Below are 22,746 nucleotides of genomic sequence, written 5' to 3'. Positions count from 1 at the left end.
AGCTATAATCCGCTGACGTCTATCTCCGAGGTAGGTCAGAAATAGAGCTCTTAAGAAAATGGTTTTCAACGTAGGCACGAGCTGTGCGCCGTCCCTAGCGGAGCGCCACTCGTTTGTTGTTCGCTTCGAGTGTCGCTCTGTTTGCGCGCAACATTCACGATGGTCATTAAAACTGAGATTCCACTGGGATGTATTAATCGAGGTTCACATACTACTTAGGTATCTTATGATTTTAGTTTTTTGTTTTAAAATAGGTATATTAAGAAATAAAAATTATTAATTATCAGTCTTTTATAGTTTTATAAGTACATATATAATTGATGTTTTAGATGCAGTTCAATAGTCAAGTTCTGGGAATTTGATGCCTTGAAATTGTACAAACCAAAAAAAACTTAATAACTTAAAATTGTGCATATTGTTACCTATTTAAATTTAAATGTTTTAGTATAAATTTTCAAAATTCATATAATACAGCTTTAAACGTAACTTAGAAATAACATATAATGCATTTGGATTTAGAATCTTACATAATGAAAGAACTTTAATGAAGAGATGTCGATTGACTGCTACATGTAAAGGTAATGATGGTTTGGTTTTCTTTGGTTTGTTGTTGTATGGATTAATTAGTTGTACAACTTTCTTCAATGTTTATTTCAGATGCCTGATGATGGTCCAATAAAGGATCGAAACGTCGCATGAATTTGCAATTAGTGGTGTGATTGGCACCTTATGTCCACTTTCCTGCGAACCGTCAAAGAGCAAAAATTATTAATTTTTCATCTAAAAACCCGCGATCGTGTCTTTTATTCATATATAGTGCAGATAATGCTTTGTAGATAAATAAATATTTGTTTCATGTGTATGGAGTATGTTCTCGAAGATTTTTTCATCGTTTTCGGATATGACCGATGCCTGACACGAAATAGCGATAACGATAGTTTCTCATTCAATCGCATGATTTCAAACCTATCCCTAAAATAAAAAGATATCTCGCAACAGTAGGATATTAATAGATTGATTTAATCAGTCATAGTTAAGAGCATAATTGGTACGCCCTGTTAAGTAGAACCTGTAAACCTGTAAAAAATTCTTTTCCACGTATATCTCCATGAATATATACTTAAAAGAGAGGTTAAAAAGAGAGGTAAAGAGGTTGTTTAATTCGGATATTCATCATACCGAAGTGGAGCTTTGTAGCAAAATAAGCTATTATCTTCCTCTTTCACTGCAAATGACAAATTAATACGTAGTGGAATATTTAAAAACAAAGTGGGACATTTACAAAAAAAGCAGCTTAGTACGTGCTATATATTTATATTGTGCTATATCTTATATTTTACTTTTAATTTTTTAGAAGTAGTGTTACGGACGGCTTACGTCACCATTGATTATGTTTTTGTTAGTTATAAGTAGGCTAATAAAATAAAATATAAAGTAGTACGTAAGATACATAGATATAAGCAAATTGTATCTTAGACATTAAGCTATTGTAAAAATAATGTAAGAGTAAGACGAATGTATGCATTAGAAAGAAAACAGGAGATGGCAACAGTCACGAGAGAGAGAGAGAGGGCAACAGTATGAAACAGACATACGGGCCAGAAAGTGAGGCAAAACACCCCTTCTACCAAACGTGGGCTGGAGTTGGTACTTGTCTCAAACGGGCCCGTTACGTTGGTACTCCGCAAAGGGCGGGGCCAAGATGTACCGTTATCAAACGGGTCCGTTAGATTGGTACTCCGCAAAGGGCGGGGCCAAGATATACCGTTATTGACCGTCCGATTAGGTTGGTACTTGTCGCCAACATGTACCGTTAGGTTGCCCACTCTCCTAAAAGCAGGTCTGTGATTGGTCAACGCAAATGGCGTGACCAAGACCTACCGCCATTGGCCCGTTGCAAAGGCGCGGGAAATGTACTAGCCATCTCCCGTTATGCGGCTGTTACCAGGGTGTGGGAAACGCTATATAACGCGTTTCCCAGCAACAGCCAGTCACTCTCTAACGAACATTCGCCGCACTCAAACAAGAAACTAGAACAAGGAAGAAATAGGAAATAAAGAAATAAGAACCGAGGAAACAATTGAAGTTTAATTAAGAAGCTTTGCAACCTCAACAGTGTTTGGTCCTTCGAAAATCGGATAAGAAGTGTGGTGCTTCGCCATACTCAAAAGTGTTTGGTCCTTCGAACGTCGGATACAGAAAAAAGAAAAAATCAGCGTCATGGCAAGTTACACAAGAAGCCGCAAGAACAGATCAGAATCGGGAATCGGTGAATCGGAACGCGCCTTACAAGCAAATTCTGCCACCTTTCAACAGATCCACGAAGAATGTCCGAGATCACCATCAACAGCCGTGGGAACAATATCACAAGGAAGAGCGATAGAAAAATCGCCGGTGCGAATTTCTATGGCACCCCCGGTGCCCCTCGCCCCGCTAGAAGGAGATAACGCACAACCGTCGACGTCACAGCGGACAGAGACGACACAGTCTTGTAGGCCTCCATCGCCTACAGGTACTGTGCGCTCTCGGCGGTCGACAAACAGCGCTATAGCCCGCATTAGATTAGCCGAGTACGAGGCTGAAAAGCAACTAGCGGAGCTCGAAGAAAGGCGCCTGAACATACAGAAAAATCTAATCAAAAGGCGATTAGAGGCGAACATCTCGGCGATAGAAGCGGATGATGCGGCGACCATAGACGAAAATGAAAGAGTCTGCGAATGGATCGATAGAAGTCAAGCTACCAACCAACCACAGGAGCCAGACGTACAACCTCCCCTCGCAACGGAAGTGCGGGGGGAGGAGCGGATGCAACAAAGAGGGGAAGGGATCGAACAGCTCGCAAACGTGTTAGAGAAGATGATCCATTCCAGACCGCCGCCGCGACAGACGTCAGACCTCCCGCCATTCAACGGTAGCATCATGGAGTGGCTTCCCTTCAAGACGTCTATGGAGGATTCAACGCGACTGTATAAGTTCAGCGCAACAGAGAATCTTCTCCGACTAAGAAATAGCCTCCGAGGGGAAGCAAGAGAGATAGTGCTCTCTCAGCTATACACGGCAACTCACCCGGATCTTATTATGAAGACGCTGGAAATGAAGTATGGCCGGCCCGAATACATCGTAGATAAGGCGATGGAAGATCTAAAGAGACTTCCGAGGGTCGGCAGCTCCAGCGGGGAATTGAACGAGTTAGCCGTCAAGCTCCAGAACATCGTCTACACAATGAAGAGTGTAGACAAAAGAGGCTATCTCCAGAATCCGCTATTAATAAGGGACGTCATGGAGAAGCTTAGCCCGCATTTAATAAGCAAATGGGCGGAACACGCGGCGGTGAATGAAGAGAGAATCGCCTGTGACAACGAGATAACGGTGCTCGCCGAGTTTTTGATGGCGGAAGCAGACAAGCTGCTACGTTTCACGCACACCGGTAGACACGGCGCTTCAGGGTTTCTCAGAAGGGAGCGACCAACAACGAAGAGGACCGTGGTTAAAGAAAGGGTATTTACTACTAGTGAAGCAACGCGTGAAGAGCAATCAGTCATGTGCTTCCGATGCAAGTCGACGAGTCACTATACCCCGTTGTGTCCGCAGCTAAAGAAACTTACTACGAATGAAGTGTGGAAGTGGGCTAAGGAACAGCGGCTATGCTTCAGATGTATGAAGCGGAAACATAGCAGAGCCACATGCCAGGCAAAACTCTGCGGAGTCGATGGATGCAAGATGCCACACCACGCCATTTTGCACAAAAAAACAGAAATTGTTCCTAAAGAGGAAGAACCGTGTGCAGAACAGAGCACACCGGCGACAGTAATGAATGTCGCAACAAAGTCAATGCCAGGAACCGTGTTACTGAAGACCTGCAAGGTAAAATTAAGTGGTCTACGGGGGGAGGTCATCACGGACGCGCTCCTCGACGAAGGGTCTACAGTAACGTTGATCGACGAAGACCTGGCATACGAGATCGTCAAAGGGGGTCCGAAGAAGCCGCTCAAGCTTAAAGGTATCAATGAAGATCGACGAGTGAGCAGCGCAACAGTGAAGTTCCACATCCAAGGCGTACATGAGGATGTGAAACACGAGATTACAGCAAGAACGGTCAAAGGGTTGCAGCTGTGTCGGCAGCGAGTACCGGATAATTTGACCCGATACAAACATCTACGTGGCGTCGTGAGACACACCGTCAACGAAGACGTCAAGCCTCGGATGTTGACTCTGATTGTGTCGAGACAACTGCGTATCGGTAAACACAACGAACCAGCCGCATCGAGAACCATGCTGGGATGGGTGATCCACGGTTCAGTGCCCGAAAGGATTATAATGCAGAAAGAAGAATCTGTGCTCCACGTGTTCACCCCAGCCAGCGATTTGCAGCTGCAAAGGCTCGTCGAGAAACACTTCGACGTCGACTCACTGGGAATAACGAACAAAACTCGAGTCAGTGAGAACGACAAGAGAGCGGAGCGGATCCTAAAGGAGACGATCAAACGAAAAGGCGATCAGTTCGAGGTCGGGTTACCATGGAAAACCGACAACCTGGTACTACCCGACAGCTACGAATACGCGCTCAAGAGGCTTCGCACGCTCGAAAAGAAAATGAGCAAAGAGCCCGCATTCAAAAGCGAATACGGGAAGCAAGTTGCGAATCTCATCGATAAGGGCTACGCAGAGGAATGCGACGGTAGCGAACAAGCAAGCAGCGTCAAGTGGTACCTACCACACTTCGCCGTCGTCAACATAAACAAGCCAGAACGGGTACGGATGGTGTTCGACGCAGCGGCCAGAGTGGACGGCGTGAGCTTGAACGACTGCCTTCTGGAGGGACCGGATTTGCTAGCATCGTTGACCGGTATATTATTCGGGTTCCGCGAGAAGAAGATCGCGGTCACGGCGGATATCGAGGAAATGTTCCTACGAGTGAAGATCCGCCCCGAAGATCAACCGGCACAGATGTTCCTGTGGCGAGACGGTCCCAATGAAAAACCGCGCACATTTAAAATGACGTCAATGATATTCGGAGCGTCGTGTTCACCGTTTCTCGCTCACAGCGTGAGAAACTACAACGCTTCCGAATTTGAAGACGAGTACCCCGAGCCAGCGCGAGCCATAAAGGAGAAACACTACATGGATGACTACTTAGACAGCTTCGACGACGAAAACAAAGCGATCGAAACGATACGGGACGTCATGCGAATACATGAAAGGGCTAACTTTAACCTCCGGGGATGGAACTCAAACAGCACAAAGGTGCTCGAGAGTATACCGGACGTTAAGCGATCAAAGAACTCAGACGTCCGACTGACGGCGCACCAAATGGAGAAGACTCTCGGGCTCAGATGGAACCCGAGAGAGGACACTGTCGGCTTCAATACGGACATCAAAAGAGTCCCGGAAGACGTCAAAACTCAACGTAGAGTGCCGACAAAGCGGGAGGCACTAAGCGCCGTCATGTCTATCTACGATCCACTAGGACTCATTAGCCAGTACACCGTGGTAGGGAAGATAATCCTACAAAGGCTTTGGCTGAAGAAGGTGCAATGGGACGAAGAGCTCCCAAGCGACGAAGCTGAAGAGTTTCAGCAGTGGGTAACCGGTCTAGAAGACATCTCCGCCCTGGCTCTGCCGCGATGCTACAGTATGGAGATAGCACCGGGGTCAGAAGTACAGCTGCACGTGTTCAACGACGCTAGTGAACAAGCCTTTGCGACGACAGCCTACTGGAGGATCCGTCACGAGGACGGCACCATAGAAGTAGCGCATGTCATGGGAAAAGCAAAGGTGGCGCCGTTAAAGCTATTAACGATACCCCGGCTAGAACTGCAGGCGGCGGTTATTGGAGCTCGGATGGCCAGTGTGATAGTTAAAGAACACACATGGAAACCGAGCAAGGTAGTTTACTGGACCGACTCCAAAACGGTGCTTCATTGGATCCGAAACGAAGACAAGAAGTACACACCGTTCGTGGCACACAGGCTTGCTGAAATCGCCGAGTTATCACATAGAGACGACTGGCGATGGATATCAACAGACGACAACGTAGCAGACGACGCTACGCGCATTGGAACCAGACGGATAAGCAGAACGGACCGCTGGTTCAATGGACCATCGTTTTTGAGAACGCCTGAGGAAGAGTGGCCTACAATGATACCGGACGGTGAGCGATGCGACGAAGTAGTGTACAGTACGTCAGAAGGGAGTACTAGCGATGACGTCACGCTACCCGACATCAGCCGGTTCTCATCGTATAAGAGGCTAATAAGAGCCACGGCCATGGTACGATTATTCATCGAAAGGCTCAAAGAAAAACAGAGAGACATCCCGTTGCAAGTAGCGCACATGAAAGACGCCGAAGCGAGGTGGATACGACAATCTCAAAAGGAGTCATTCGGCGATGAGTTAAATAGGTTAAAAACAAAACAGCCGCTTCGTAAAAACAGCAAGCTTACGAAGTTGGACCCGGAAATAGATGACGGCATCTTAAAAGCGAGAGGACGCATTGGAGCGTCAACGGTAACAACACACTCCAACCGACCAGTGATATTAGACGGCGGGCACTCCTTCACAAGGTTACTGATAGACAACGGACATCGGAACGCCGGGCACGCGAATAACGAGCGCGTAGTAAATGACCTACGCCAACGGTTCGTTATATTTCGCCTGCGACCGACAGTAAGAAAGATAGCAAAGGGCTGTCAGTTCTGTCGGGTGTACAAAGCGACGCCTAGGCGTCCACCGAAGGGAGACCTACCTGCGGAACGAATTGATCCGGGGCACCGCGCATTTACATACTGTGGTGTGGACTACTTCGGTCCCTTGACGGTAACCATTGGAAGGAGGCACGAGAAGAGATGGTGTGCACTGTTCACATGCCTAACAACGCGAGCAGTGCACCTAGAGATCGTACCGTCTCTGTCAACGGACTCGGCAATTATGGCGTTGCGACGAATGGCCGCCAGAAGGGGCTGGCCGCGAGTTATTTACTCCGACAACGCCACGAATTTCCGAGGCGCCGACGTCGAGCTGCGAGATTGTTATCGAAAATGGATCCCCGAGCTCCGCAACTACTGTCTACAATATGAGACAGAATGGCGATTCATACCACCGGGGGCGCCACACATGGGAGGCGCATGGGAACGATTGGTGCGCTCTGTTAAAGCGGCGCTCAGTACAACGCTGAAGGAGAAATCTCCGAAGGAGGAAGTGCTTCAGACACTACTCACGGAAGCAGAGTACAGCATAAATGCGAGGCCGCTGACGCACGTTCCAGTAGACTACGAAGAAGAAGAGTACTCTCTCAGCTGTTGTAGACTTAATTACTAAAATTAAAACTAACATTGATAAAAAGAACATTGCATTAGGTATCTTTATTGACTTAAAAAAGGCCTTTGACACAGTAAGTCATCAAAAGCTTTTATCCAAATTATGTAACATTGGCGTAACCGGTACTGCGTTAGCGATGTTTAAGTCATATCTAACAAATAGACAGCAAGTAGTTAAAATTAATAACTTTTCTAGTGCTTCCCAAAATGTCATGTACGGTGTCCCTCAAGGATCTATTTTGGGACCTTTATTATTTTTAATTTATATAAACAACATAGAAAAGATAGGATTGACTGGCCACCTTACACTATATGCAGACGACACTTGTCTTTTTTACTTCCATCAATCTATTCATGAAATTATAAACAATGCACAAAATGATCTCAATTTGATAAATGAATGGCTAAAACACAATTTACTAACAATCAATACAGCTAAAACTTCATTTATTATTTTCACTGCTAAAAATAAAAAGATACCTGATTTCACTCCGCTGACGATAAACAACGATATACTACAGCGCTCTCATCATGAAAAATATCTTGGCTTATGGTTAGACGACAAACTAAATTTCAAGATACATATTAACCATATTAAAACAAAGTTACAATCAATATTAGGAGCAATCAACAGGATCTCCACTTGTCTACCAAAAAGAATCCGAAACATTTTGTATAATTCATTAGTAAAATCACATTTAGAATATCTAATACAGGTTTGGGGATCCGCTACTACTTCAAATTTAAATACTTTACAAAGAATACAAAATAGGATAATCAAAATTCTATATAACTATCACTATTTTACTCCAACGACACAACTTTATAATAACACAAAAATAATGAATATATCACAACTTTACATATACAATACATGCATTCTAATCAAAAAAATTAAATCAGGTTCCGTGCAGTCGGAAATGAGTATTTATGAGAGATCGCATATTTCGAATTTAAGAAACAAATATAAACTACATATTGATAATGTAAGAACTAATTATGGTAAAAAAACAATTCTGTTTGAAGGAGTACAGCTGTTTAATAAACTACCAGATGTAATAAAACTATGTGATAATATGAACATATTTAAAACCAAACTAAAAAATCATATTATATCCTCACTATAGTAAATAAGAAAGCCCTCCAACGGCCCAGATGTTAAAACTGTATTCTTGCAAATGTATAAAAATGTCATTGTATCTCATTTTAAGTGAATGTTAAATTCTTATGAGAAATAAAGTTCTTTAAACCTAGAAGAAGCCTTAACTCCAAATCACTTCTTAATGGGGTCGTCGACAGGCCTGCCTAGGACGGGGCCGTGTACCGAAGCGGATCGCAGCATATGGCGGCGATCACAGGCGATGGCGGACCAGTTCTGGAGACGATGGCTCAAGGAGTACCTGCCGACACTCATACCAAGAGGGCAATCGAGGACGGAGGGACCGCAGCTGCAGCCGAACGACCTCGTCGTGATCGTCGACGGCACGCTGCCACGCAACACATGGCCCAGGGGGATCATCGTACGAGTGTATCCGGGACCAGACGGCGTCGTCCGAGCGGCCGACGTGCGAACCAAAGGAGGTGTGTTCCGGAGACCTGCAACGAAGATCGCCGTCCTGCTGAGGGGAGAGGCTGCGAAGAGTCTACGCCGGGGGGAGAATGTTACGGACGGCTTACGTCACCATTGATTATGTTTTTGTTAGTTATAAGTAGGCTAATAAAATAAAATATAAAGTAGTACGTAAGATACATAGATATAAGCAAATTGTATCTTAGACATTAAGCTATTGTAAAAATAATGTAAGAGTAAGACGAATGTATGCATTAGAAAGAAAACAGGAGATGGCAACAGTCACGAGAGAGAGAGAGAGGGCAACAGTATGAAACAGACATACGGGCCAGAAAGTGAGGCAAAACACCCCTTCTACCAAACGTGGGCTGGAGTTGGTACTTGTCTCAAACGGGCCCGTTACGTTGGTACTCCGCAAAGGGCGGGGCCAAGATGTACCGTTATCAAACGGGTCCGTTAGATTGGTACTCCGCAAAGGGCGGGGCCAAGATATACCGTTATTGACCGTCCGATTAGGTTGGTACTTGTCGCCAACATGTACCGTTAGGTTGCCCACTCTCCTAAAAGCAGGTCTGTGATTGGTCAACGCAAATGGCGTGACCAAGACCTACCGCCATTGGCCCGTTGCAAAGGCGCGGGAAATGTACTAGCCATCTCCCGTTATGCGGCTGTTACCAGGGTGTGGGAAACGCTATATAACGCGTTTCCCAGCAACAGCCAGTCACTCTCTAACGAACATTCGCCGCACTCAAACAAGAAACTAGAACAAGGAAGAAATAGGAAATAAAGAAATAAGAACCGAGGAAACAATTGAAGTTTAATTAAGAAGCTTTGCAACCTCAACAGTGTTTGGTCCTTCGAAAATCGGATAAGAAGTGTGGTGCTTCGCCATACTCAAAAAGTAGGTTACACTTATTTGTATATATATGCGTTCTAATTTTTCTTTAATTAAAAAGAAACTTTTTAATTTCGTTTAAAGTGGGTCATCGGGCTTTACTAGCGATAGCTCTCATAGGAGCAGCCTCTCTGTAATGTGTACAATGGAATTTAATACCACTTTTATTCCTATCTGGGTAAATAATAGGTTCTTTAATGGAGGAATTGCGAGTAGTACGTGACATATGTGGAATAAATCCATTTTGATAGCATTTTTCAAGGCTTCAAAAAATAGAAGAGGTTCTTAACGACTTTCACACTTTCGAATTGTCATCTTACAAACTACTTAATAGTGAAGCTACCGCCGATTCGGAATGTAGATTTTGCAGAGGAGAATCAGTAAGACACTCCGCAGTTAGTCTTTTGAAAAAAATATCTGTTATAATACAAAATTGGTAATACCTTGCATCAAATATAGCGTCACTGAGTCCACTATTCTGACACATAACATATTACGTCCTTCCTTCTCTCCTGTTAGGGGCCTTTCTTGATGTATTATGGCTTTTTCTCAATAACTATGATTTAATAACTCAAACGCACAGAGAAGTTCATGGCATGCTTTCTTTCAAAGTTAGTCTATAGTTTCGCCATACTACGCCTAAGTTGCTATATGGCGGCTATTCATGATGTCACCCCTATCTTTTTACAGTGAAAGAAAACAAGGGAGGAAATTGTTCCCAACACGTAGTACGTGTAAGATCTTAGAATAGGAGCATAGAAAGGATCACCTTTTAACACTTTGCCTTTTGAATTGTTCAGAACACCTAGTATAGAAGAAGCCTGTGTTAAAATATTGTCTTCTATGAGTTAATTCTGTTTCTAAAATTTATCGAATGCTGTTTGGTGACGTTGGTGAAAACCTGTAAGTAAAAAAGGAAAAAAGAAATTTTGTATACTTACTCATTTTTGATGGAGCAGCTTGAACTGACCTCAGGCCGCTTCAAAGGAGAAGAATTTTTCCATGGATGGCCTTTTTACAAACTATTGCTCATCACTAGTCGGTTACAAGACTTTCATACCTAAACTTTGGTCTGGTTAAATACATAAGAGTGTTTTACATTTTAACAAAATGAACCATCCAAGCATTTGTAACAATCACTTTCATTTAAGACCTCAACAGATTAGATTTACGAGTAGAGTGCATCTGTAAGTCTTGATCAAGTCGTGATTATACTAGAATATGTAAATAAGTCCTCAAAGTAATTGTTTTACTCTGGCCTGGTTTGTAAATAATTTGTGTCGTGTTATAAAAGTTTTACCAAGAACATAATATAAATAAATGGGATGGAGTAAGTAGAGAGGATCCGGTGAATTTGTCTCTAGGTACATATTGTTGGAAGTAGCTCCGTGTTTCGTGCTGTTTAAAATGTTTAAGAGTTTCAAGTTTTAATTTTTTAAAAGCTTTAAATAAGTTAATTAAGAATTTTTGCTGTTCTAAATTATATTTTAAAGTTAAAGTGTTTTTTTTTAATCATCAAGCACTTGATATAAAAAGTAAGCAAGAAGTTCCTTGTCATATATATACATATATTATAATATGTTATTTCATATTTATTATTTTCCAAGTTCGTTCTATTTATAATTATGAACATAAAAAATATTTTACAAATAAGAAATTATTTCACGTCATACAATACTATTATACGTGATACGCTAATTACAACGATTCCACAAGATGCCCCAGTTTTTAAATAATATTTAAAAAATATATATTATATTTTATGTAGAGTAAAAAATAGTACATTAAGTTCGCTTGCATTTCCCGCGACGGCAATGAACACGAGCTGGCGAGGAGGCCATAACTGACACTCGCATTTATTGCTAACAATGGACTTATGCCCCAGTTCTGTGAAATTCAAATAGAAAATGTTTTTTACGAATAAAAATTTTCCATAAGTCGTTAGTGAAGTAAAAGTTAGAGATTATTTCAATTTGTATAATGCTGACATAATTTAAATAAAATATACTTAAAGTGATGGTATAAAGATTATAAAGAATGTACACTATTCAAGGCTAACCCTTTATGATACATTGTATTATATTTTATAAATAAAATTAATAATTTAACTTATTTGGTTGTAAGAATTATAATGAATTGTCACTGGGTTTATTTCTTACCCAGGAAATTAAATGTTTATTTTATTTTTATCCTCGGAGAGCACGTTAAGCCTTCGGCCCCGCTTTTATCATGTACACCTGATAGCGATCGTTACTCATAGTAGGGAATATATCCGCCAACCCGCAGTGGAGCAGCGTGGTGGATTAAGCTCTGATCCTTCTCCTACATGGGAAAAGAGGCCTTTGCCCAGTATTGGGTTATTACAGGATGAAGCGTTATTTTTTATAAATTTAGTATTAAAATAAATCTATATCCTAACGTCATCTGCCCCATTCTAGTTTAAAAAAATATTTTGCCTTGTTTCCACAGAGAAGTCATTCATAAACTTCTAAAAATGTATATCTATTATTATCTTGAAGATACCCAAGTTATGAAACAGGAAATAACTTTAAAATAGATTTCTTGGCAATGAGTTTATATCAACAACATAATAAGGAAATTCTCGGCGTCTCGCCGATCACATAAATAGTATTCCGACTTGAGCTATAAACAAATATAAAATAAACATATGAATTTTGATAGGGAAACCTACCCCGTGGAAATTCGTATGTTTATTTTATATTTGCTGACCCTTATCAATAGATTATTAATAATAAGCCACGGTATGTTTAGGCTACTCTACAAAAAAAAAAAAAAATACATGGCTTATTTTTGGCAAAATTCCACCGTGTATTTTATATTATACTAAAGGACCTGGTAAATTTAATACCGCCACTTTTGTGAATATATTGAAGACGTGTTGGGGCAACGGTCACAGCACTGGCTGTTGCACTGGCGGTCTCGGGTTCGATCCCCAATCATGACATACATTTGTATTGGCCATATATCTTCAGATATATATAGACGTTTGTCGTGTTCTGGGTGTTTGTTCTTGTATATTGTGTGTGTTTCCGGACCCTTGACACAGGAGAAAATCCTACTGCGGGCCGTTGAGTGTGAAGCGTGTAAATCGTAGAAACATTGTCATGTTTGATTACATTTTACATTTTTTATGCTAAGACTACTCCTAAAATAACGATAGAAGTAAAGAAATAATAATTATTTTACAGTATTTTCGAGACACAATACATACATATGTACTTATACATTTACCCGCCGACAGCTGCCGGTCATATCCCCGAGGGAGACATTTATTTTCATTCCACTTGTCTGTTTGTTTTACTCATTTGTTAACGACCAAATAAGCTGGATAATTTATATGTTAAATAGATTTAATTGTTTGTTGATTGTGGAATAAACTTTGTATGTTAGTGTTATTTTAGCGAATTTGATGTTCTAGAATTTTCTACTATAACTATCGTTAATTTTGTAATTTGGTAATTAATGAATACTGAAGACTTATTCAATCCTTACCCACGATAATCTGAGTCGATTCTCACATCTTAGTTTGAAGTGTTTCCTAATCTCATCATCACTTCAACTTATCGCAGTCCACTGCTGGACATAGGCCTCCCCAAGTTAGTGCTAAAAACAGAGTGAACTCAAGAGTTTTGTCCATAGTAACCGCGCTAGGCAGGCGTGTTGGTGACAGCAGAGCTCTGTTTTCTCGCACTAAAGACGCTGCTGCCCGTCTTTGGCCTGTATTAGTGGTATTTGAAAGCCAGCAGTTGGATAAGCATCCCGCTACCGGTCGGTTTTTAAAGTTCCAAGTTGGTAGTGGAGAACTGTCTTATCCCTTAGTCACCTATTACGACACCCACGGGATGAAAGTGGATGGCTATATTCTTAAGTGCTGTAACCACAAAGCAAATGTTACAAATAGTGTTAGTGAAATTAACATTTTAGTCATATTACCACTACTAACGAAAAAAAAAAAAAAACTACTAACTAAGCGGAAGTGTCGACATACGCGATAGCTTCAACAGAGAACACGGAATAATAGTCAAGTGTGCTATGATTATTATAACAGAGACGAGAGAATAAACATGGAAACTGCCTTTCAACGCAAACGCCACATCGTAACACGCAACATATGACTGTAATAGTAATTCTTACATCATCACCCAAATGAAAAAAGTTGAAATAACGACCAAAATGTACAAGAGCGAATCGAATTTCTTTTTTTAATCGACATTTTCTTTCATGAATTTGTTTTTCGTATATTTGCTAACAATTTAGCGAAATCGACTTAAAACGGATATGACGTGTTTTCCTTCGGAGGTTCTATTTTTAGTTTACTTTATATTTAAAATTATAAATGTTTATAAGCAAAATATCACATTGTACTTTTGTAAATATAATTTTAAGTCGCCTTGTCAGTTTTTTTTTTTATGTCACTAGGTCGGCAAACAAGCGTACGGCTCACCTGATGGTAAGCGATTACCGTAGCTTATAGACACCTGCAACACCAGAAGCATCGCAAACGCGTTGCCGACCCAATCCCCAATCCCCCCAGGAGCTTTTTTTTTTGAAGTAAAGCTTCTTTATACACTCTGACTTGGGGAGTAAGCTGGTAAATGCGTGACGAGAGCGTTACGAAAAGTGTGATCGGGCGAGGCGAACGAAAGTTGAGAGGGAGATATAAGTTAGATAAGATAGAAAGAGATATAGTTACGTTTCGTATGTTTTACTTCAGTCGTGTGGTCTAAGGCACACTCGTTTTTTTATGTATATCTATTTATTATCTGTAATTATTTTTTACGAGTCGAAAGTACAGTTTAAATAACGAAAAAAAAAATCACTAATTCTATTTCAAAGTTTTAATTTTTTAAATAATATAGTAATATTTCTTATTTATATAACATATAAAAATGTTTTAATAAATACTAGCGACCCGCCCCAGCACCGCACGGGTGCAATGCTGATACTAAACATACTACAGAATGTCTTTATTTATAGTGTGAAGCTAGCTTATAGCATGGTTATTAACATAATAACAACATTCAAATATGAGTCGTTAGATTACACCTTGTTACAGAATGCGTTGAAGAAATAAAGGTTCACTGCTCGTTCCCCGTAGATGATAGCGTCATGTTAGTAATATGTAGCCTATATGTTGACCCGACTTCTTAATAATATTCGTGCCAAACTTGAAGTAAATCCATGCAGTACTTTTTGAGTTTATCCTGGACATACATACAGACAAACAGACAAAAATTCTAAAAACTATATTTTTGGCTTCGTTATCGACTGTAGATCACACCCCAAGTATTCTTTTAAAAAAATATTCAATGTACAGTTTTGACTTTCCTACCATTTTATTATATGTAGAATTTAAGATTTAATCAATAAAATAGTGAATCAAGTAACAATTCTATCAATGTAATCGAGGCTAGTCCGGGCTTATAGTTTGCGAGCCAATGCGGCCGCAATATCATTCAGGGAGGGTTACTCCACTTTGCATACACTGAGCCGACCTAGCGCCCGGTTGGAACATTGTCCTGCCGACGGAGTTAATTGAAAACTGTGCCATTCATTTTATAGCTCTTATTATTAAATTATATTTACGTGTCAAGCATCATTATCGATCATATGATAGTTTTAACTGACTTCAGAAAAGGGGGTTTTAATTCGACTTATTTTTTAAATTTGTTTTACCGCATAACTTTTTACAGGATGTACTGATATTGATAATTATTTTTTTATTCGAACGCTGGTTGTTGGCCCCATTTAAATTTAATCTTAATTTGACGAGTACCGACTCGTTAAGCTATCCCTGGTAATGCGTATTTAATTTACAATTGATTTGATTATCTACGTTGCCGTTGTATTACTTATCGATGTGAATCGAAGTAGGTTGTATCCGTTTACGCAAACAAAATCATTATTTTTAGATTTTTACTTTTTTATGGGGAGACCTACAAGGATAGACATCTAAACCGGATACAAATACAAGTATCCATCCCGAGCGGGAATCGAACCGGCAAAGCGTCGGTGTTTTAGGCGACTACTCGCACCACTACACCAGATCATAAATAAATAATAATATTAAAATATATATAATATTATTTGTAATTAGACTATAAAGAAAGCCTGAAGGCTAAAAGACTAAGTATAAACCGTATTGATGTGTCTGTTTTGTGTTGCTATGAATAAATGTGTGTGCAATTTACACACGACATAAACTTCTGAAAAGTAGCGCAATTTTGGTTTCATCGAGTTTCAAATCACAACGGTTCTAAAAAATCAAAATCATTAACAAGTTTATTCAAATAGGCCCCATGAGCACTTTCGAATCATTTCATTTCATTTTACAAATCAAAACTTTAAAGTGATTAATATTTTTAACCGACTTAAAAAAAGGAGGAGGAGGAGGTTACTCAATTCGACCGTATATATATACCGTTCCTGGATAACTTCGTCGTTTATGAACCAATTTTGATAATTCTTTTTTTGTTGGAAAGGAGATATCCCAGGTGTGGTACCATGATAAGAAAACCAGGATCTGATGATGGGATCCCAGATAAATCGAGGAAAAGTTTTGAAAATCCGCACAACTTTTTACTGGGTGTACCGAGTTTGATGATTTTTAATTTAATCGAAAGCCGATGTTAACATGTGGTCACATTTAAATTTCAGCGAGATCTGATTACAACTTTTGGAGTAATCTTTGATAATGCGTTTTTACTTGACTATTTTTTCGTCTACCTACGTTGTATTACTCGTCGATGTAATTGAAGTCGGTTTTTTTTCGTTTGCTGGTACACACAATTGTTGTAAAAGTGAACCACCGATTCGGAATGTAGATTCTGCAGAGAAGAATCGGCGAGAAACTCCGCAGTTACTCATTTGAAAATAAGAAGTTTTATTTCAATAACAGGAGTTGATCAACCTTACAGAAATTCATATACAAAAAACACAGTTTAATTAAACATGCACAATTAAAATACATTTAAAACAATGATTAAATACATCACTAATTGTACATTATTGTTGAACAATAACTGTACAGTTAAACTCGCTCGAAACAATGCTTCGGCGTTTTTTATTACGCACTATCGCAAATCTCAGGTAAAGTACAACAATCGCCGAGCTGACAGATCTGGGCTTAATTAAAATGTCTAATGAGAGTGCTCTCCCCTTCCCACCCTCCCCTGACATGCGTAGGGCTGCTGCGTGCTCTCAGATTATCTTTTTTCTCTCATTTGTGTGCGTATGCTTTTTAATTTACGGTGCTGAAGTTACGTATAAGTACTATTTTGACTTTTTTATCTTCAATGACTGTTTATGAGTGCCTATTAAATAAAATTATAATTACTATTTATTTTTGGTGTTAGTACTTAATTGAATTGTTTGAAAATGATGGCAACCCTAGACAGATGAACGCTTTGTTTTATTATACGAGCTTTTTTTATGGAAGAATTAGCGATTCTGATTATGAATTCGAGTAGAATAAATGAATGTTTCAACCGATTTCGAAAAAGAGAAAGCGTATTGTGCGTGCGTGTGTGTGTGTTGTTGTGAGATTTATAGTTTGTATGAAAATGTATATAATACACAGTGTGGGTATATTATTGGTATAAGAATATATGGATAAATGGAAAAGAAATGTGGGTTCAGTACAGCTGCTTTTTATTCTGGATGAGGGATATTGAAGGTTATAAAAAGGGACTGTTGTGAACTCCTTGCTCATTCTTCTCAGCAAAAGTATATGATAGTAAATGAATTTGTTGTTATTGAAAATATTTTTTTCAAAATGATATAAAGTACACAGACATTACTCACGTGCCTTAGGAATGAACAGTTGTGTATATAATTATGTTAAAATATATTCATATTTATTAGGACTATTATCGTTACATGAATGTTCTAAAAAACCGAGTGTGCTTTAGACCACACGACTGTAGTAATAAATTTCTATCTTTACTAACTTATATCTGTCTTTCAACTTCCGTTCGCCTTGCACAACCACACTTTTCGTAACGCTCTCATCACGCATTCACCAGCTTACTCCCCAAGTCAAGCATGCGTAAAGAAGTTTTACTTAAATAAATAAAATATTACAAGTTTCACAATAAGCAGAATACATGGTGTATTAAGTTTACACACTTTTCACAATGTAAGCAATATACACGCTGTATTAAGTTTAATTTGAACAAGAACAAGATTAATTGTAGCAATAATTACAACATGCACCGTTAATACATACTAGATCGTTCAATAAGTCCCGAGACTAACCTGGAAATGGCGCATATATTAAAAACTCTTTTGATTTTTAAAAAGTACTGGCTATCAATACAAGAACACGTGTCAAATTTTTAAAAATGGAACAATAAAATTATTGATTATGAAACATTTAAGTGACGCTACGGTTGTAATTTCGATACAATGGAAAAAAACGAGTTTCGCGTGTTGATAAAACATTGTTTTTTAATGGGAAAAAATACCGTTGAAGCACAGCAATGGCTTATAAAATGTTATGCAGGATCAGCTCCCTCTAAAGCAACCATTTGTCGGTGGTATGCCGACTTCAAACGCGGTCGCATGGACACCAATGATGGGGAACGCTCAGGTCGTCCAAATGAAGCAGTGACTCAACAAAATATTAACCAAGTCCTCAAAATCGTAATGGAAGATCGAAAGGTAAAAGTGCGAGAGATAGCCGAGATAGTGAAGATTTCAGCTGGTAGTGTTTTCACTATTTTACATAAAAATTTGGCCATGAAAAAGCTTTTTTCTAAGTGGGTGCCGCGTTTGCTTACAACTAATCAAAAGGAACAACGTATTAATGATTCAGAGCGATGTTTGGCGCTGATGAATCATAATAAAAAGGATTTTTTACGTCGGTATGTAACAATGGATGAAACCTGGATATACCATTTCACTCCGGAATCCAATCGGCAGGCAGCGGAGTGGAGAGCGGCTGGTGAAAGCCGCCCGAAGCGTCCAAAGACTCAGAAATCAGCCGGTAAGGTTATGGCGTCTATATTTTGGGATGCGCATGGAATACTTTTCATCGACTACCTTGAAAAGGGGCAAAATATAAATAGTGACTATTACATGTGCTTATTGGAGCGATTGAAGTACGAAATTGCGGATAAACGGCCTCACATGAACAAAAAGAAAGTGGTGTTTCACCAGGACAACGCGCCTTGTCACAAGTCCGTGAGAACGATGGCCAAAATTAACGAATTGGGCTTCGAATTGCTTCCTCATCCCCCTTATTCGCCAGACTTGGCCCCCAGCGATTACTGGCTGTTTGCAGACCTCAAAAAAATGCTTCAGGGTAAGAAATTTGACTCAAATAGTGAAGTTATCGCAGCAACGGAGGCTTATTTTGAAGCCAAAGACAAATCGTTCTACACACATGGGATAGAAAAGTTAGAAAAGCGTTGGAGGGACTGTATCGCTCTTGGAGGAGACTATGTTGATGAATAAAAATTAATTTTATAAAAAAGACCTTTTTTTAGTACTTAGTCTCGGGACTTATTGAACCACGTGTTAGTCACTGTGAACAATAGGACTCGTGTTTGCAACGTCGCCGCCGGCGGTAGTGCTACACATATATGAGTGCTTGGTTGAGCGTGTCGTTTTATGTATATCTCGAATTTATTGTATTTTCTTATTCGACTAAATTGGCAAAAAAGTGTACGGCGCACATATGTAAGCGATTACCATAGCTTGCTAAGTTGCTAAGCTGCCATAAGGCTACGGCCTCTCTTCCCGTAGGTATCGCAAGAGGCGACTAAGAGATAACACAGTTCCACCCCAACCTTGGAACTTATAAAGCCAACCGATGGCAGGATAACCATCCAACTACTAGCTTTGAAATATACAGGCCGAAGACGGGCAGCAGCGTCTTCAGTGCGACAAAGCCAGCCCTGCGGTCACCAATCCGCCTGCCCAGCGTGGTGACTATGGGCAAAACACACGAGTTCACTCCTTATCAATCCTTATCAAGCTATAAAAGAGAAAAAAAGATAATAAATATTTTTTTTATAAAATCTTTGTCTTGGTTTAAAAGTATTTCACTTGTGAACTTAAATAAACTAATAATAATTAAACTAAACTAAAACTTAAAATATATAAAAAAACAGCGAATAAAAATCATACAACCCGTATTTCATCATCATCAAATGTAAACGCAGTCATGTCACGTGTGTATATATGGTGTTCTTTAACGGGTTAGCTAACGATTTTCTTTTGAAAGTGGGGAAGTCAAAAGACAATAGTTATGAGGAGTTTATGATAATACTTTCATACTTTAGACATCCCGGTAGATCTACAAGAATATTTTAACGAACTAGATAAAAGTGGGGTATTTTAAAATTTAGTTTAATTTTAAGTAACGACTAATTCTTTATTTGTCGTTTCAGTTCGCACAAATAAATTTAAACCTGTAGCTGCAGAATTAGAGACGCTTAATCTCCGAATAATTTATGGTTCTTTGTTGTTAACAGAACATTTTGAACGCTATTTAAAGTACTTTGTTGAAATGTTATAACCGTCGAACCGTTAAACTGCTATAAAAAGATTGAAAGTAACTAAAAATATTACTTATTACGTGTACTTTTTGTATATTACGACCGGAAAATAAAGTTTTGTGGGAAATGATATGAAGAATTTTTTTTGGTTTCACTTATACAAGTCATGTACCTTTTTAATTAAAATAAAAGCAACGAAAAAAAAAACTTAAAAGAAAATTGTAAAAAACAAATTTCATCTAACTCAACGCCTAATTTCCCTAAGTGAATACAGTAATAAAGTAAATATGCTTGGTAATATATTGACGCTTTTTGCATTAACATTATACCGATTGAGTAAAACTTCGAATGCGATAAAAGAGGTATAGTCTAATGTATTTTCCTATTTAATTTAAGAAATAAAAAATACATAATTTGAAATGTAAGAATATTTTTTAGCGAATAACTCTACCAGGAGATCGCATGAAAGCGATACGTGTTACTTGAACGAAGACTACCCAATCACTGTCACAAAAACCTATACCTAAATATTTGAAACACACGCACACATAAAGTCATACGCTGTGATTGGTTCAATTACATGTAACACATAAAACCGTTTGGTACGGTTGGTTTAGTTCTCTAAAACATTCGCGTATAATTGAAATTAGCGATAATTTTAAGTTAAGCTCGTGTTGTAACTTTTTAACCGACTTCCAAAAAGGGAGGAGGTTCTCAATTCGACTGTATTTTTTATGTATGTTACTTCAGAACATTTGACTGGGTGGACCGAATTCGACAATTTTTTTTTAAATCGAAAGGTGGTGTGTGTCATTTGGTCCTACTTAAATTTATTTGAGATCTAACAACTACTTTTCGAGCTATATCTAATCTATAATGCGTTTTTACTTGACGCTTTTTTGGTCGACCTATGTTGTATTACATCGCTTAACTTTTTACTGAGTGTACCGATTTTGATGATTTTTAATTTAATCGAAAGCTGGTGCTTATCATGCAGTAATATTTAAATTTCATTGAGATCTGATAACAACTTTTTGAGTAATCTTCGGTAACGCGTATTTACTTGACTATTTTTTTGTGTATTACTTGTCGATGTAATTGAAGTCGGTTTTTTTCGTTTGCGAGCAAATATAATTATATTATTGATTTGTAATAAAATGTACGTTTGTTTGTCAGCAGGAGAGCGGGCACGCGGTACGTGTGTTGGTGGTGGTCGCGCTCTCAGGGGTCAAGGTATGCGACCCCGAAGACCAGGTAAATAATAACAATAAATTTATTTGTATTATTTTTATCTTATTTTGTTTGATGTAAGTTTATTATACAACACCTACTTATTTCTGTCTTTCCCTTAATCCTAACCCTAAGGTTGCCTGGAAGAAATCGCTACCGAGCGATTAGGCCGCTTCATTGTGCATTATACTTTCTGCTTTACAATTCTGTATTAAATTACTCTATGTGGTGTAAATAATAAATAAAATATTAAATATCTTTATACACACAAGATCCTCAGTTCCTAAGCTAAGCAATTAAATGCTTAAGTTATAAGTAACAGCCGACTAACATAGGTACATTTTTGGTAAAGCTTTAGATTAGGAAAAACCGAATTTCGGGACCATGGGGGGAAGGAGGGGAGGAGGGTGGGGAGCGCTACCCCTGGTACCACTGTCACACTTCGAAACCCCAATGGTTATGGAGATATCCATGGTTAAAGTTTTGAGGTTAGAAGAATAATTTCGCAGCTTTCACACATTTCACACGCTATTTTCATATTTCACAAGTTATTTTCACGTTTCATAAGTTATTTTCAAAATAAAAATGATCTCGTTACTCATGCTCCGTTCCATAGTTTTCACATGTTATTTTCACATTTCGCACTGGATTTTAACATTTCACACGTTAATTTAACGTTTTCACACGGTTTTTTAACAAATGATACAACTAATGTTTAACAATTGAGAAATAGATGCTTTAAAAAAATGGCGTGCCTCTTATCGTTGTTGTTTTAAAATTTATCCCCAATAGGGAAAGGAAAAGGACTATAATCCATACAGCCAACTGCGCCTCTTATCGTTTCGCTCCAAAACAATGTAAGCATAAATTCATTTTTTGTTTAAATAACTGTAAAGGCAAAGGTCTAAGACCATACAGCCTTGTTTCATGTTATGTTTTTTACTTAAATATATTTTTTATTTATTTATTTATTTACTATTGTATTTGCTCGCAAACGAAAAAAAACCGACTTCAATTACATCGATGAGTACTACAACGTAGATCGACGAAAAAATAGTCAAGTAACTACGCGTTATCAAAGATTACTCAAAAAGTGGTTATCAGATCTCGATAAAATTTATATGTGACCACATGATAAACATCAGCTTTCGATTAAATCAAAAATTATCAAAATCGGTGCACCTAGTAAAAAGTTATTATGGATTTTCAAGA

At 38.9% G+C, this 22,746-nt stretch overlaps 1 protein-coding gene across 1 annotated transcript in view; it reads left to right on the top strand.

Moving 5' to 3' along the window:
- LOC123654932 overlaps positions 1-22,746 on the top strand; it is a 138,056-nt gene that overhangs the window by 50,599 nt on the left and 64,711 nt on the right. Inside the window, exon 3 of the mRNA XM_045590789.1 lies at positions 21,484-21,558. Within this exon, the coding sequence (XP_045446745.1) occupies positions 21,484-21,558 (75 nt within the window). The remainder of the gene's footprint in view (positions 1-21,483; positions 21,559-22,746) is intronic.

The sequence above is a fragment of the Melitaea cinxia genome, chromosome 7 (genome assembly GCF_905220565.1).
Source record: "Melitaea cinxia chromosome 7, ilMelCinx1.1, whole genome shotgun sequence".
Taxonomy (NCBI): Eukaryota; Metazoa; Arthropoda; class Insecta; order Lepidoptera; family Nymphalidae; genus Melitaea; species Melitaea cinxia.
This window is presented reverse-complemented; position numbering and strand designations above follow the sequence as displayed.